Source organism: Zonotrichia leucophrys, chromosome 3, assembly GCF_028769735.1.
Source record: "Zonotrichia leucophrys gambelii isolate GWCS_2022_RI chromosome 3, RI_Zleu_2.0, whole genome shotgun sequence".
Classification (NCBI taxonomy): Eukaryota; Metazoa; Chordata; class Aves; order Passeriformes; family Passerellidae; genus Zonotrichia; species Zonotrichia leucophrys.
In genome coordinates this window covers 112585143-112601109 of record NC_088172.1, presented here as the reverse complement: position 1 = coordinate 112601109, position 15967 = coordinate 112585143, and the positions used below count along the sequence as shown (strand labels likewise).

Here is a 15967-nt window from a genome sequence, read left to right as displayed (position 1 = left end):
CAGTATCCCATCCAGCCCTGCCCTCTGGCACTGGGAGCCATTCCCTGGGTCTGTCCCTCCATCCCTGTCCCCAGTCCCTCTGCAGCTCTCCTGGAGCCCCTTCAGGCCCTGGCAGTGGCTCCAGGATGTGCCCACAGCTCAGTTTGTCCCTTGAACCCCCCAGATTTGCCCCCCACAGGATTTGTGTGCTGAGGATCAGGAGCCCAGCCCGGAGCCATGGAATTCCTGCTCTCCTTCCTCCTCCTGTCCATGGAATTCCTGCTTCCCTTCCTCCCTCTCCAGACTCCATGGAATTCCTGCTCTCCTTTCTCTTTTTCCAGACTCTCTGTCCATGGAATTCCTGCTCCCCTTCCTTCTCCTCCAGACTCTCTGTCTATGGAATTCCTGCTCTCCTTCCTCCTCCTGTCCATGGAATACCTGCCCTCTTTCCTTTCTCTTTTTCCAGATTTTCTGTCCATGGAATTCCTGCCCTCCTTCCTTCTCCAGAGTCCATGGAATTCCTGCCCTCTTTCCTTTCTCTTTTTCCAGACTCTCTATCCATGGAATTCCTGTCTTCCTTCCTCCTCCTCCAGAGTTCATGGAATTCCTGCTCTCCTCCCTTCTCCCGCCCATGGAATTCCTGCTCTTCTTCCTCCTCCTGCCCATGGAATTCCTGCTCTCCTTCCTTCTCCTGTCCATGGAATTCCTGCCCTCCTTCCTCCTCCTGTCCATGGAATTCCTGCTCTCCTTCCTTCTCCTGCCCATGGAATTCCTGCCCTCCTTCCCTCCATGTGGACGTGCAGCCCCCATGGAATTCTCTGGGGGGGAATTTTTGCCCCCCAGGGGATGAATTCACTGCCAAGGCCAAATTTACCAACCCCATTTCCCAGGAAGTGATGGGATCTCATCACAGGACTGGGGGGAAAAAAACACATTTTACAGCCTCTCTCTACAGCTATAATTTAGAAATTATAATTTAAATGTGTTATTTTTGGGGAAATTGTAACTTGAGGGAAAAAGGAGCAGAAGAGCAGAGGGTTCCCAGGGGCAGGGACTCCATCCCTGCAGGGAAACTGAGGCACTGACCTGCTTGAGGGCCTTCTTGCTGTGCTTCTGGGAGGAGGAGAGGCCCTTGGCCGGGATGGACGGGGACGGGCAGCCGGGCTGCGGGGAGCCCGCGGGCGGCAGGCGCGACGGCACTGCGGGGAATAAACATAAATATAAATGTAAATACAAATACAAATATAAATATAAATGTAAATGTAAATATAGATGTAAATGTAAATGTAAATGTAAATGTAAATGTAAATATAAATATAAATATATAAACACAGGAACTCGACCTCCAGCCTGCATTTACCAAATAGACAATAACTAAAATAAATATAAATATAAAATAAATATAAATATAAATATAATATTAGAAATAGTATATAAATCTAACCATAAATATAAATATAAATATAAATATAAATATAAATATAAATATAAATATAAATATAAATATAAATATAAATATAAATATAAATATAAATATAAATACGCAGGAACTCGACCTCCAGCTTGCATTTACCAAATAGACAATAATTAAAATAAATATTAAAAAATAATAAAATAAATATAAAATAAATATAAATATAATTATGATAGTATAAATATAATATAAATCTAACTATAACTATAACTATAAATATAAAAATAAAAATATAAGCAGGAACTCAACCTCCAGCTTGCGTTTACCAAATAGACAATAATTAAAATAAAAGTAAAAAATTATAAAATAAATATAAAATAAATATAAATACAATTATGATAGTATAAATATAATATAAATCTAACCATAAATATAAATATAAATGTAAATGAAAATATAAATATAAATATAAATATATACGCAGGAACTCAACCTCCAGCTTGCATTTACCAAATAGACAATAATTAAAATAAATATACAAAATTATAAAATAAATATAAAATAAATATGAATATAATTATAATATTATAAATATAATATAAATATAATCATAAATATAAATATAAATATAAATATAAATATAGATGTAAATGTAAATGTAAATATAAATATAAAAGCAGGAACTCAACCTCCAGCTTGCGTTTACCAAATAGACAATAATTAAAATGAATATTAAAAATTAATAAAATAAATAGAAAATAAATATAAATATAATTATAATATTATAAATATAATATAAATCTAACCATAAATATAAATATAAATATAAAGTAAATATAAAAATATAAGCAGGAACTCAACCTCCAGCTTGCGTTTACCAAATAGACAATAATTAAAATAAATATAAAAAATTAATAAAATAAATATAAAATAAATATAAATATATTTATAATATTATAAATATACTATAAATCTAACCATAAATATAAATGTAAATGTAAATGTAAATATAAATACAAATATAAATATAAATATATACGCAGGAACTCGACCTCCAGCTTGCGTTTACCAAATAGACAATAATTAAAATAAATATAAAAAATTAATAAAATAAATATAAAATAAATATAAATATAATTATAATATTATAAATATAATAAAAATATAACCATAAATATGAATATGAATATAAAATTATAAGCAGGAACTCAACCTCCAGCTTGCATTTACCAAATAGACAATAACTAAAATAAATATACAAAATTATAAAATAAATATAAAATAAATATGAATATAATTATAATATTATAAATATAATATAAATCTAACCATAAATATAAATATAAATATAAATGTAAATGTAAATATAAATATAAATACAAATATAAATATATACGCAGGAACTCGACCTCCAGCTTGTGTTTACCAAATAGACAATAATTAAAATAAATATTAAAAATAATAAAATAACTAGAAAATAAATATAAATATAATTATAATATTATAAATATAATATAAATCTAACCATAAATATAAATATAAATATAACTATAAATATAAATATAAATATAAATATAAATATAAATATAAATATAAATATAAATATAAACGCAGGAACTCAACCTCCAGCTTGCATTTACCAAATAGACAATAATTAAAATAAATATAAAAAAATTATAAAATAAATATAAAATAAATATAAATATAATTATAATATTATAAATATTATATAAATCTAACCATAAATATAAATATAAAATATATAAATATAAGCAGGAATTCAACCTCCAGCTTGTGTTTACCAAATAGACAATAATTAAAAGAAATATTTAAAAAATTAATAAAATAAATATAAATATAATTATATTATAAATATAAATCTAACAATAAATATAAATAAAAATATAAATGTAACTATAACTATAAATACCAAATGTAAATAAATTATAAATTGTAAATAAAGATATATAAAATTGAATGTAAATATAAATGTGTAAATATAGATACAAATATAATTATAATTAAAAATATAACACAATGAATATAACATTATAAATGTAAATACAAATGTAAATGTATATATAGATATAAAAGCCATAAGTATAAATATAAATATAAACAGAAATAAGTAGTAAATGTAATTAAAATACTATGTAAATAAGAAAGAACTGTTATTCCTACTCCCATATCTTTGCCTGAGAGCAAGATTAAACAATTATAATAATTAAACAAATCATAAGCAAAGTATAATAATTCAATAATTATAATCTGTTTATAATTATATAATTATGATAATTTTATAATTTATACGATTATAAATAATTGTATAATTTTATAATAAATATAATTCATAACATTATAATATTTAATATTATAAAATATAATTATTTATTAAAGAAGTTTTAATAATTTCATTAATAATTATTAATAATAACTATAAGCAAATTATAATATTTTCATAACTATAATTTGCTTATTATTTATAACAATTATAACAATTTTATAATCATCTATAAAACAACAAATAAGTTTATATATTTTAAAATAAAATATAATAATTTGTAACATTATAATAATTATAATATAATATAATATAATATAATATAATATAATATAATATAATATAATATAATATAATATAATATAATATAATATAATATAATATAATATAATATAATATAATATAATATAATATAATATAATATAATATAACATTATATTATATTATATTTTAATTATATTATTAATAATAATTATTATGAACAAACCTTTCCCTTTCCTCTCCCCACACAGAACTCACCTTTCCTTCCCTCTCCCCACACAGAACTCACCTTTCCCTCTCCCCACACAGAACTCACCTTTCCTTCTCCTCTCCCCACACAGAACTCACCTTTCCTTCTCCCCACACAGAACTCACCTTTCCTTCTCTCCCCACACAGAACTCACCTTTCCCTCTCCCCACACAGAACTCACCTTTCCTTCTCTCCCCACACAGAACTCACCTTTCCTTCTCTCCCCACACAGAACTCACCTTTCCTTCTCTCCCCACACAGAACTCACCTTTCCTTCTCTCCCCACACAGAACTCACCTTTCCTTCTCTCCCCACACAGAACTCACCTTTCCCTCTCCCCACACAGAACTCACCTTTCCTTCTCTCCCCACACAGAACTCACCTTTCCTTCTCCTCTCCCCACACAGAACTCACCTTTCCTTTCCTTCTCCCCACACAGAACTCACCTTTCCTTTCCCTCTCCCCACACAGAACTCACCTTTCCTTTCCCTCTCCCCACACAGAACTCACCTTTCCTTCTCCCCACACAGAACTCACCTTTCCCTCTGCCCACACAGAACTCACCTTTCCCTCTCCCCACACAGAACTCACCTTTCCCTTTCCTCTCCCCACACAGAACTCACCTTTCCTTCTCTCCCCACACAGAACTCACCTTTCCTTCTCTCCCCACACAGAACTCACCTTTCCTTCTCTCCCCACACAGAACTCACCTTTCCCTCTCCTCTCCCCACACAGAACTCACCTTTCCTTCTCTCCCCACACAGAACTCACCTTTCCTTCTCTCCCCACACAGAACTCACCTTTCCTTTCCCTCTGCCCACACAGAACTCACCTTTCCTTCTCCCCACACAGAACTCACCTTTCCTTCTCCCCACACAGAACTCACCTTTCCTCTCCTCTCCCCACACAGAACTCACCTTTCCTTCTCCCCACACAGAACTCACCTTTCCCTTCCCTCTCCCCACCCAGAACTCACCTTTCCTTTTCCACCTGCTCTTCCTCCTGTCCTTGGCGGCGCAGCCGTCGCTGCTGGAGCTGCTGTGCTCCGAGCTCTGCGAGTCCGAGTGGCCATCGCTGCTCTCCTCCGAGCCCTCCGACAGCTCCTTCAGCCCATCTGGGATGTCCTTCTGCCAGGGGACACGACAGAGCCACACCAGGGTCACCCCAGGGACAGGGGCAAACCCCAAAAACAGAGGGGTTTGTTCACCAAATTCACCCTTTGAATTTGGTGCCCACCCTGTCCCTGGCACTCCCCCTGAGGGTGTGCAGGTGCCCATTTTGCCCCTGGCACTCACCCCAAGGGTGTGCAGGTGCCCGCCCTGCCCCTGGCACTCACCCTGAGGGTGTAGGTGCCCATTTTGCCCCGGCACTCACCCTGAGGGTGTGCAGGTGCCCACCCTGCCCCTGGCACTCCCCCTGAGGGTGTGCAGGTGCCCATTTTGCCCCTGGCACTCACCCAGGGTGTGCAGGTGCCCATTTGCCCCTGGCATCCCCCCGAGGGTGTGTAGGCGCCATTTTCCCCGGCACTCACCCTCAGGGTGTGTAGGTGCCGTTTGCCCTGGCACTCCCCCTGAGCATGTGCAGGTGCCCACCCTGCCCCTGGCACTCCCCCTGAGGGTGTGCAGGTGCCCACCCTGCCCCTGGCACTCCCCCTGAGGGTGTGTAGGTGCCCATTTTGCCCCTGGCACTCCCCCTGATAATGTGTAGGTGCCCACCCTGCCCCTGGCACTCACCCTGAGGGTTTAGGTGCCCATTTTGCCCCTGGCACTCCCCCTGAGGTGTGCAGGTGCCCATTTTGCCCTGGCACTCACCCTGAAGATGTGCAGGTGCCCATTTTGCCCTGGCACTCCCCCTGAGGGTGTGTAGGTGCCCACCCTGTCCCTGGCACCCACCCTGAGGATGTGCAGGTGCCCATTTTGCCCCTGGCACTCACCCTGAGGGTGTGCAGGTGCCCATTTTGCCCCTGGCACTCCCCCTGAGGGTGTGTAGGTGCCCGCCCTGCCCCTGGCACTCACCTTGAGGGTGTAGACGCCCATCCTGCCGGGCACCTTGTAGAAGATGCCCTCCTCCCCGCGGGAGTTGGTGTGCAGCATGGCATTCAGGCAGGCCAGGGGGGACGTCCCGCTGCGAGAGAGAGACCCCATGGGTGAGTGTGCCCACGGCACCCCCGGGCAGCCCCACAGCCCAGAGCAAGCCCCAAATTCCAGATCCAGCCCCAAAACCCAGATCCAGCCCCAAAACCCAGATCCAGCCCCACAGCCCAGAGCCAGCCCCACAATCCAGATCTGACCCCACAGACCTGATCAGCCCAGCCTGACCAATCCACAGTGGGCAGGAGGCCAAATCACCAATCAGATCCAGCCCACAGCCTGATCCAGCCCACAGCCCCAGCTGATCACCCCACAGCCCAGATCAGCCCAAGCCAGCCGCCACAGCCCTGATCCAATCCCACAGTGGGCAGGAGGCCCAAATCCGACCCCAAATCCCAGATCCAGCCCCACAGCCCAGCCCCGGCCCCACAGCCCAGATCACACCCCACAATCCAGATCTGACCCCACAGCCCAGATCCAGCCCCACAGCCCAGATCCAGCCCCACAGCCCTGATCCAATCCCACAGTGGGCAGGAGGCCCAAATCCGACCCCAAATCCCAGATCCAGCCCCACAGCCCAGCCCCAGCCCCACAGCCCAGAGCAAGCCCCAAATTCCAGATCCAGCCCCACAGCCCTGATCCAGCCCCACAGCTCAGATCCAGCCCCAAAACCCAGATCCAGCCCCACAGCCCTGACCCAATCCCACAGTGGGCAGGAGGCCCAAATCCGACCCCAAATCCCAGCCCCAGCCCCACAGCCCGTCCCGGCCCCACAGCCCAGAGCAAGCCCCAAACCCAGATCTGACCCACAGACCGATCCAGCCCACAACCAGCCGACCCAGACCCACAGTGGGCAGGAGGCCAATCCAGCCCCCACAATCCCAATCCAGCACCCACAGCCCAGACTGCCCCCAGACCAGACAGCCCAAATTCCCAGATCCAGCCCACACAGGCCCAGATCCAGCCCCATAACCCTAGCAATCCAGCCCACAATCCAGATCACCCATGCCCAATCTACCCACAGCTCCCAGACCACAGCTCAGGGACCCCAGCCCAATCCAACCCCACAGCACAGATCGACCCCATCACAGCCCACAAACACCTGATCTGCCCCACACCAGATCCACCCCACAGCCCAGATCTCACCCCACAGCCCAGGCCCCCAGCCCCCAGCCCAGCCCCACAGCCCATATCTGACCCCACAGCCCAGCCCAGCCCTGCTCGCAGGGAATGCAAGTTGCAGCGGCACAAGCAGCAATAGGGGAAGCAGTGCAGGGCTGCTGCAGCCCAGGCCAAAAGCAACCAAAAACCCCCTGCAAGGTTCCTCTGACAGACCCCAAAGCAGCCCCAGCTCTGGGGGAGGCTCGGGGCAGCTCTGGGGTGAGCTGAGGATGGGCTCCAGAAGGATTCAGAGTTGTGTTGGTTTTTTTTTTTTCCCAAAAACCACCCAAGTTCTGCTGGAATTGGGGTTGTGGGGTAACAAATGGGGACTAAGGGTGCAATTCCCCCTGGGAAGGGGGAGCTCCCCAATCCCAACCAGATCCATCTTCCCACCAGGGCTGCAGGGGTTTGGGGTTTTGGTTGGCTTTTAACCCATCCTGCTGCAGGCAGGAGCAGCTGAGCTGTGTGCCCAGGGAGGGACAGAGGGACCAAAAAATGGACACAGAACATCTAACTGGGCACAGGGACCTCAAGCTGGACACAGGGACCTCCAAATTGGACACAGAACCTCCAAATTGGACACAGGGACCTCAAATTTGACACAGGAACCCCAAACTGTACACAGAACCCCAAACTGGATTTTTATTTTATTGCCCTTTCACCTGATTTTTTTAATTTTATTGTCCTTTCTCCTGATTCTGGATTTTACTGCCCTTTCTCCTGATTTTCTTGGATTTTATTGCCCTTTCTACTGATTTTTAAAAAAAATTATTGCCCTTTTTCCTGTTTTCTTTTTATTTCATTGCCCTTTCTCCTGATTTTTTAAAATTTCATTGCCCTTTCTCCTCATTTTGGATTTTATTGCCCTTTCTCCTGATTTTTTTGGATTTCATTGCCCTTTCTCCTCATTTTTAATTTTATTGCCCTTTCCCCTGATTTTTAATTTTATTGCCTTTTCTCCTGATTTTTTAAAAATTTTATTGCCTTTTATCCTGATTTTTAAATTGCCCTTTCTCTGGATTTTTTTGGATTTCATTGCCCTTTCTCCTGATTTTTTTGGATTTGATTGCCCTTTCTCCTCATTTTTTATTTTATTGCCCTTTCTCCTCATTTTGGATTTCATTGCCCTTTCTCCTGATTTTTTTTTTTTTTTTTATTGCCCTTTCTCTTGGTTTTTTTTAAATTTCATTGCCCTTTCTCCTGATTTTTTTGATTTTATTGCCCTTTTTCCTGATCTTTTTTTATTTTATTGCTCTTTCTCCTGATTTTTTTTTTTTTATTTCATTGTCCTTTCTCCTGATTTTTAATTTTTAATTTTATTGCCCTTTCTCCTCATTTTGGATTTTATTGCCTTTTCTCCTGATTTTTTAAAAATTTTATTGCCTTTTATCCTGATTTTTAAATTGCCCTTTCTCTGAATTTTTTTTTTATTTCATTGTCCTTTCTCCTGATTTTTAATTTTTAATTTTATTGCCCTTTCTCCTCATTTTGGATTTTATTGCCTTTTCTCCTGATTTTTTAAAAATATTCTTTAGCTCTGCCCAGCCCCTGCTCCAGCTCAGCATTCCCAAGGCACCAAGGGAAGCTCCAGACAAACCTCACTGCCTGGATCCCATTGCCACAGGCACTCAGGGGACAAATTCCCACTTTTCCCTTTGGAGCATCCCCTGTTTCCCCCCATCTCCTGAGAGCCAGGAGCTCTCTGCTGAGGGTGCAGCCACCCCCAGTGCCAGGGCTGGCAGTGCCAGGGCCGGCAGTGCCAGGGCTGGCAGTGCCAGGGCTGGCAGTGCCAGGAGCAGCACAGGGGCAGGGTTAGGGAGGCAGCTCCTGTGCCAGGGTCACATTCCCCAACATGCAGCAGCCCCAAAGCAGCACAAAGCCCACATGCAAAGGCAGCCCCAGGGACAGGGACAGGGACAGGGAGGAGCTGCCAAGCCCCAGGGTTCCCAGCTGGAAGCACAGCGTTACACCGGGGTTACACCGGGGTTACTCCCAGGAGCAGGCTCTGGGCTAGGGAATGGCAAAGGAGGGGGGTGTTAGCAGAGGAGGAGCTCTGGTCTTACCTTCTGCAGGTGGAGTGCAGCCCAAAAAAAGGAGAGAAACACCCCTTTAACAACTTCAGCAAAACAGTGGATCATCAATGCACACACACCTCCCTCCCTCCTCCCTCCCTTCCAGCAGAACCACATCCCAGGGGTTTGGGATCCCAGGGGAGGCAGGATACACCTGCCAGGTGCCTCCTTGCACATCCCAGGGTTTGGGATCCCAGGGTTTGGGATCCCAGGGGAGACAGGATACACCTGCCAGGTGCCTCCCTTTCCAGAAGAACCACATCCTGGGGTTTGGGATCCCAGGGGGAGCAGGAAGGATACACCTGCCAGGTGCCTCCCTGCACATCCCAGGGTTTGGGGTCCCAGGGTTTGGGATCCCAAGGGAGATAGGATACACCTGCCAGGTGTCTCCTTGCACATCCCAGGGTTTGGGATCCCAAGGGAGACAGGATACACCTGCCAGGTGCCTCCCTGCACATCCCAGGGGTTGGGGTCCCAGGAGACAGGGGATCAGGGACAGGGGCACCTGCCAGGTGTCCCCATAACAGCTCCCGTGTGGAACCTCCTGCCACCTTCACCTGGGGATGAACTCCATGGAAGCCAGGTGAGCCCTGGGGATGTGACCCCCTGTGTAGGAACACCATGGAGTAGGAACTTACTCACTCCTTGTCCCCCCTCTCTGCCCTGCTCCCAGCTCAGCACTGCACCCCAAACTCCCAGTGGAATGCAGCAGGAGCTTCCTTAGCCCAGGGGTGACCCATGGGCTCCCCAGGAATGGAAACCAGTGCCCATCTTGGCTGGCACACCAGGATTTTGGGGTTCCTGGAGTGACCCAGAGCACCTCAGTGCCTCATTCTGCACCCCAAGGGAGATCTCTGCCTGCACACCAGGATTTCGGGGTTCCCCAGAGCACCTCAGTGCCTCACTGTGCACCAGCAGCACCCCCAGAGGGATCTTGGCTGGCACATCAGGATTTTGGGGTTCCTGAAGCTCCTGAGTGCCCCTAGAACACCTCAGTGCCTCACTCTGCACCCCAAGGGAGATCTCTGCTGGCACACCAGGATTTTGGGGTTCCTGGAGCTGCTGGGTGACTCCAGGACACCTCAGTGTCTCACTGTGCACCAGCAGCACCCCAAAGGGAATCTCTGCTGGCACACCAGGATTTTGGGGTTCCTGGAATGTCCCCAGGACACCTCAGTGCCTCACTCTGCACCCTGAGGGGGATCTCTGCCTGCACACCAGGATTTTGGGGTTCCTGAAGCTCCTGAGTGCCCCTAGAACACCTCAGTGCCTCACTCTGCACCCCAAGGGAGATCTCTGCTGGCACACCAGGATTTTGGGGTTCCTGGAGTGCCCCAGGACACCTCAGTGCCTCATTCTGTACCAGCAGCACCCCAAAGGGGATCTCTGCTGGCACACCAGGATTTTGGGGTTCCCCAGAGCACCTCAGTGTCTCACTGTGCACCAGCAGCACCCCCAGAGGGATCTTGGCTGGCACACCAGGATTTTGGGGTTCCTGGAGCACCCCCAGAGCAGGAATGGGTGCAGCATCACAGGGAGATGCAGTTCAGGAGCCACACAACCCCTGAGATCTTCTCCTGGAGAGCCCAGCAGAAACCTGGGGATGGGGATCAGTGTGGAGCTCAGCACAAAGCTCTCAGAACACGCTGAACCCGACTAATTAACAGCTCTAATTAAAGATCTGTCAGCAGGACCTCATGTGAGCTGCAGGAACATCAGAGAGTGGCCCAGGAGCAGTCCTGGCTGACCAGTCCATCTCCAGGCTGACCAGTGAGCTCCAGGCTGACCAGTCCATCTCCAGGCTGACCAGTCCATCTCCAGGCTGACCAGTCCATCTCCAGGCTGACCAGTGAGCTCCAGGCTGACTGAACTACAGTTGGTGAATTTGAATTAACACTATTTAGTTCAACACTATTCAGTCTAACACTATTCAGTTTAGTTTAACACTAGTTTAACAATGTTTAGTTTAACACTCGTTTAACACTATCTAGTTTAACACTTTAGTTTAATTTAACACTATCTAGTTTAGTTTAACACTATTTAGTTTAACACTATTTAGTTTAGTTTAACACTATCTAGTTTAACACTATTTAGTTTAGTTTAACACTATCTAGTTTAACACTATCTAGTTTAGTTTAACACTATCTAGTTTAACACTATCTAGTTTAGTTTAACACTATTCCGTTTAGTTTAATAGTATCTAGTTTAACACTATTTAGTTTAGTTTAGCACTATCTAGTTTAGTTTAACACTATTTAAGTTTAACACTATTCAGTTTAGTTTAACACTATCTAGTTTAACACTATTTAGTTTAACATCACCTAGTTTAACACTATCCAGTTCAGTTTAACACTACCCAGTTCAGTTTAACACTACCCAGTTCAGTTTAACACTACCCAGTTCAGTTTAACCTGTTTAGTTCAGTTTAACACCATCCAGTTCAGTTTAACACTACCCAGTTCAGTTTAACACTACCCAGTTCAGTTTAACACCATCCAGTTCAGTTTAACACTACCCAGTTCAGTTTAACCTGTTTAGTTCAGTTTAACACTATCCAGTTTATCCAGTTCAGTTTAACACCATCCAGTTCAGTTTAACCTGTTTAGTTCAGTTTAACACTACCCAGTTCAGTTTAACACTATCCAGTTCAGTTTAACACTACCCAGTTCAGTTTAACACCATCCAGTTCAGTTTAACACTACCCAGTTCAGTTTAACACTACCCAGTTCAGTTTAACCTGTTTAGTTCAGTTTAACACTACCCAGTTCAGTTTAACACTACCCAGTTCAGTTTAACACTACCCAGTTCAGTTTAACACTACCCAGTTCAGTTTAACCTGTTTAGTTCAGTTTAACACTACCCAGTTCAGTTTAACACTACCCAGTTCAGTTTAACACTACCCAGTTCAGTTTAACCTGTTTAGTTCAGTTTAACGCTGTTTAGTTTAACACTACCCAGTTCAGTTTAACACTACCCAGTTCAGTTTAACACTATCCAGTTCAGTTTAACACTACCCAGTTCAGTTTAACACTACCCAGTTCAGTTTAACACCATCCAGTTCAGTTTAACACTACCCAGTTCAGTTTAACACTACCCAGTTCAGTTTAACCTGTTTAGTTCAGTTTAACACTACCCAGTTCAGTTTAACACTACCCAGTTCAGTTTAACACTATCCAGTTCAGTTTAACACTATCCAGTTCAGTTTAACACTACCCAGTTCAGTTTAACGCTGTTTAGTCTGAAGAGATACTTTGCACTTCCCACGGATTACTGCTGCTCACAGATCCCTGGGAGAGCTGGTTCCCTGCAGGATTCCAGGAGTCTGGAATTGCAGCAGCTCAGGAGCTGCTCCATGCCCAGAGCAGATGGGTTCCATGGAGCTGCATCCCACCAGGCTGCCAGCAATGTCCCTAAGGAATAACCACACACCCACACAGGCAACACAAGGGAGAACAGCACCAAAAATCCAGTTTGCCATGTGAGAATCTTTAACTGAGGTGGCTCTGTTACTCTCTGGGTAACTCTTAGGTCAAACTGAGCATTCACTTATTTTTTAAAGCAGAAATTAATTTTTTTTTATGTTTCCTTCAGTCCCTGAAGCCCCTGACCAGGGCTGGGTTACCCTATAAAGGACCTGCAGCCAAGTTCTTTTTTTTTTAATCCTTATATCCTATAAAGGAGCTGCAGCCAGGTCCTTTATTTTATCCTACAAAGGAGCTGCAGCCAAGTCCTTTATTTTATCCTATAAAGGAGCTGCAGCCAAGCCCTTTTTTTATTTTCTATAAAGGAGCTGCAGCCAGGTCCTTTATTTTATCCTGTAAAGGAGCTGCAGCGAGGTCCTTTACTTTATCCTATAAAGGACCTGCAGCCAAGTTCTTTTTTTTTAATCCTTATATCCTACAAAGGAGCTGCAGCCAGGTCCTTTATTTTATCCTATAAAGGAGCTGCAGCCAGGTCCTTTATTTTATCCTACAAAGGAGCTGCAGCCAGGTCCTTTATTTTATCCTACAAAGGAACTGCAGCCAGGTCCTTTATTTTATCCTATAAAGGAGCTGCAGCCAGGTCCTTTATTTTATCCTACAAAGGACCTGCAGCCAGGTCCTTTATTTTATCCTATAAAGGAACTGCAGCCAGGTCCTTTATTTTATCCTATAAAGGAGCTGCAGCCAAGCCCTTTTTTTATTTTCTATAAAGGAGCTGCAGCCAGGTCCTTTATTTTATCCTATAAAGGACCTGCAGCCAGGTCCTTTATTTTATCCTGTACAGGAGCTGCAGCCAGGTCCTTTATTTTATCCTATAAAGGACCTGCAGCCAGGTCCTTTATTTTATCCTACAAAGGACCTGCAGCCAGGTCCTTTATTTTATCCTACAAAGGAGCTGCAGCCAGGTCCTTTATTTTATCCTATAAAGGAGCTGCAGCCAGGTCCTTTATTTTATCCTACAAAGGAGCTGCAGCCAAGCCCTGCACACCTGGGAATCAGGGATGCTCTTACCCAGCTCAGTGGGGAAAAGCACTTGGGAGCTGTTTACAAACAGGACCCAGACTCCAAACCTGGAATATTTCAGCCCCAAAACTCCTCAGGAGCTGGGAGTTAACAGCAAACTGGTTAACACCAAGCTGGAAGCAGAGCACCAGAGGGTTTTCCTGCTTTACTCAACTCACCTGATTTCCTTAAGTCCTTCTTTCTGGATAACTTGAAGGATCTCTTTATGGCTCATGGGTGTGTTGGGATATTTCTCCAGGACCTGGCAAGAAAGAGGAGATTGAGAGGAAGTTATTCCTTTGCATTCTGATTTTACATCTGATTTTACATTTAATTTTACACAAAATTTTCATTTAATGGCAGTTATTCCTTTGTATTCTGAATTTACATTTAACTGCACCAAAACCTCTATTTTAGGTATTTATTACTTTTATTTATGTCACAGTCTCACAGCAGTGAGTTCTGCAGTTCTTCACTAACAAGGCACAAAATGACCAACTATCTCTTGTACAAGGTCTTTTAAGGCTAAATTATCTAATTAAGAAATTACTTTCACTTTTAGCTGAATAACTGATCCCTCAAAGTTCGCAGGGTGGGCTTTTCTGTCCAGGTACAAAATACCACCCAAACCCATGGAAAAGAAGGTAAAGAAGGAGAAGAAGGTGAGGAAGATGAAGGTGAGGAAGGAGAAGGAGAAGAACCAAGTAAAGAAGAAGGAGAAGAAGAAGGTGAGGAAGGAGAAGACTGAGAAGAACAAGGTAAAGAAGGAGAAGAAGGTGAGGAAGAAGAAGGTGAGGAAGGAGAGGAGAAGAACAAAGTAAAGAAGGAGAAGAAGAAGGTGGTGAGGGAGAAGAAGGAAGAAGAACAAATAAAGAAGGACAAGAAGAATGTGAGGAAGGAGAAGGTAAAGGAGAAGAACAAAGTAAAGAAGAAGGAGAAGAAGAAGGTGAGGAAGGAGAAGAATGAGAAGAACAAGGTAAAGAAGAAGAAGGTGAGGAAGGAGAAGAAGGTGAAGAAGGAGAAGAAAAAGGAGAAGAAGATGAGGAAGAAGAAGAAAGTGGTGAGGGACAAGAAGGAGAAGAACAAAGTAAAGAAGAAGAAGGAGAAGAAGGTAAAGAAGGAGCAGCCTCCACCCTAAAACCTCCATCCTGCCCCATATTTATTACCATATTCTAAACCCCAAACTCTTGAGTTTTCCACCCTGTGACATCACACACTTGTACCCAACTCCACACCCACAATCCCAGTGCTCTCAATCAATTCTGGAAGCTTCTCCACGGCCTCAGGTCAAATGCAGTGCTGTCCTGGGGGTCAGAGTGTGTCAGCACAGAAAGTCTGAAATTCTCAGCACAGAAAGCCTGAAACTCTCAGCACCCACCGCCCCAGCAAGGGGCTGTTTGAAACGCTCTGCACACACCGAGTTCCCAACTCTGGCCCCCAAAATGGGTTTTTTGTTGAATGCCCCAGCAGCAGCCCTGCCGCAGCCCCCGGGGTCCCTGGGCTGCTCCCGGGGCTCAGGCAGGCAGGGCTGCAGCTGCAGGGAGCTGCTGCAGCAGGCAGATGCCACTCACCACACGTCACCGGGATATTTCAGGACATTTCAGGCCATATTCGTGCTGGGGAGGGGGATGGGCAGGAAATGCCTCGTTTCCGCCTTAATCATCAGCTCTGACCCGAGCCCACACATCGAAGGCCAGGCCTGACTTAGGCTCAGCACAAACCCGGGGGGACTCTGCAGAAGGACAGGAGCAGTTCCCACTCCTCTCTCGAGCAGAACCCCCAGCCCGGTGAAGGCTGAGTTCCACCAGGGAACTGCAGCTCCATTTCTGTCTCTACACCTGTGCCAGGTGTTAACCCTTCCATGCCCAGCAGGGTGAGGCTGCACAGCTCTGGCCTCCTGCCACCCCCATCTGGATCCCTGCAAACCCTGCTGGGCTGCCCTGGGAAGGTCACAGGGCAACATCAACCCTCTGCC

The 15967-nt window shown here is 44.1% G+C and overlaps 1 protein-coding gene across 2 annotated transcripts in view; it reads right to left on the bottom strand.

Moving 5' to 3' along the window:
• The window catches only part of ASXL2 (ASXL transcriptional regulator 2), a 51433-nt gene that overhangs the window by 20460 nt on the left and 15006 nt on the right, over window positions 1–15967 (bottom strand). Inside the window, exons 2-5 of one of the 2 annotated variants that reach the window (XM_064709987.1) lie at window positions 14172–14254; window positions 6201–6309; window positions 5162–5312; window positions 1066–1178 (exon numbers count right to left, since the gene is read on the bottom strand). In XM_064709987.1, the coding sequence (XP_064566057.1) occupies window positions 1066–1178; window positions 5162–5312; window positions 6201–6309; window positions 14172–14254 (456 nt within the window). Of the gene's footprint in view, window positions 1–1065; window positions 1179–5161; window positions 5313–6200; window positions 6310–9499; window positions 9516–14171; window positions 14255–15967 lie in introns of those variants that run through there. The other variant, XM_064709988.1, reaches the window with a different exon arrangement.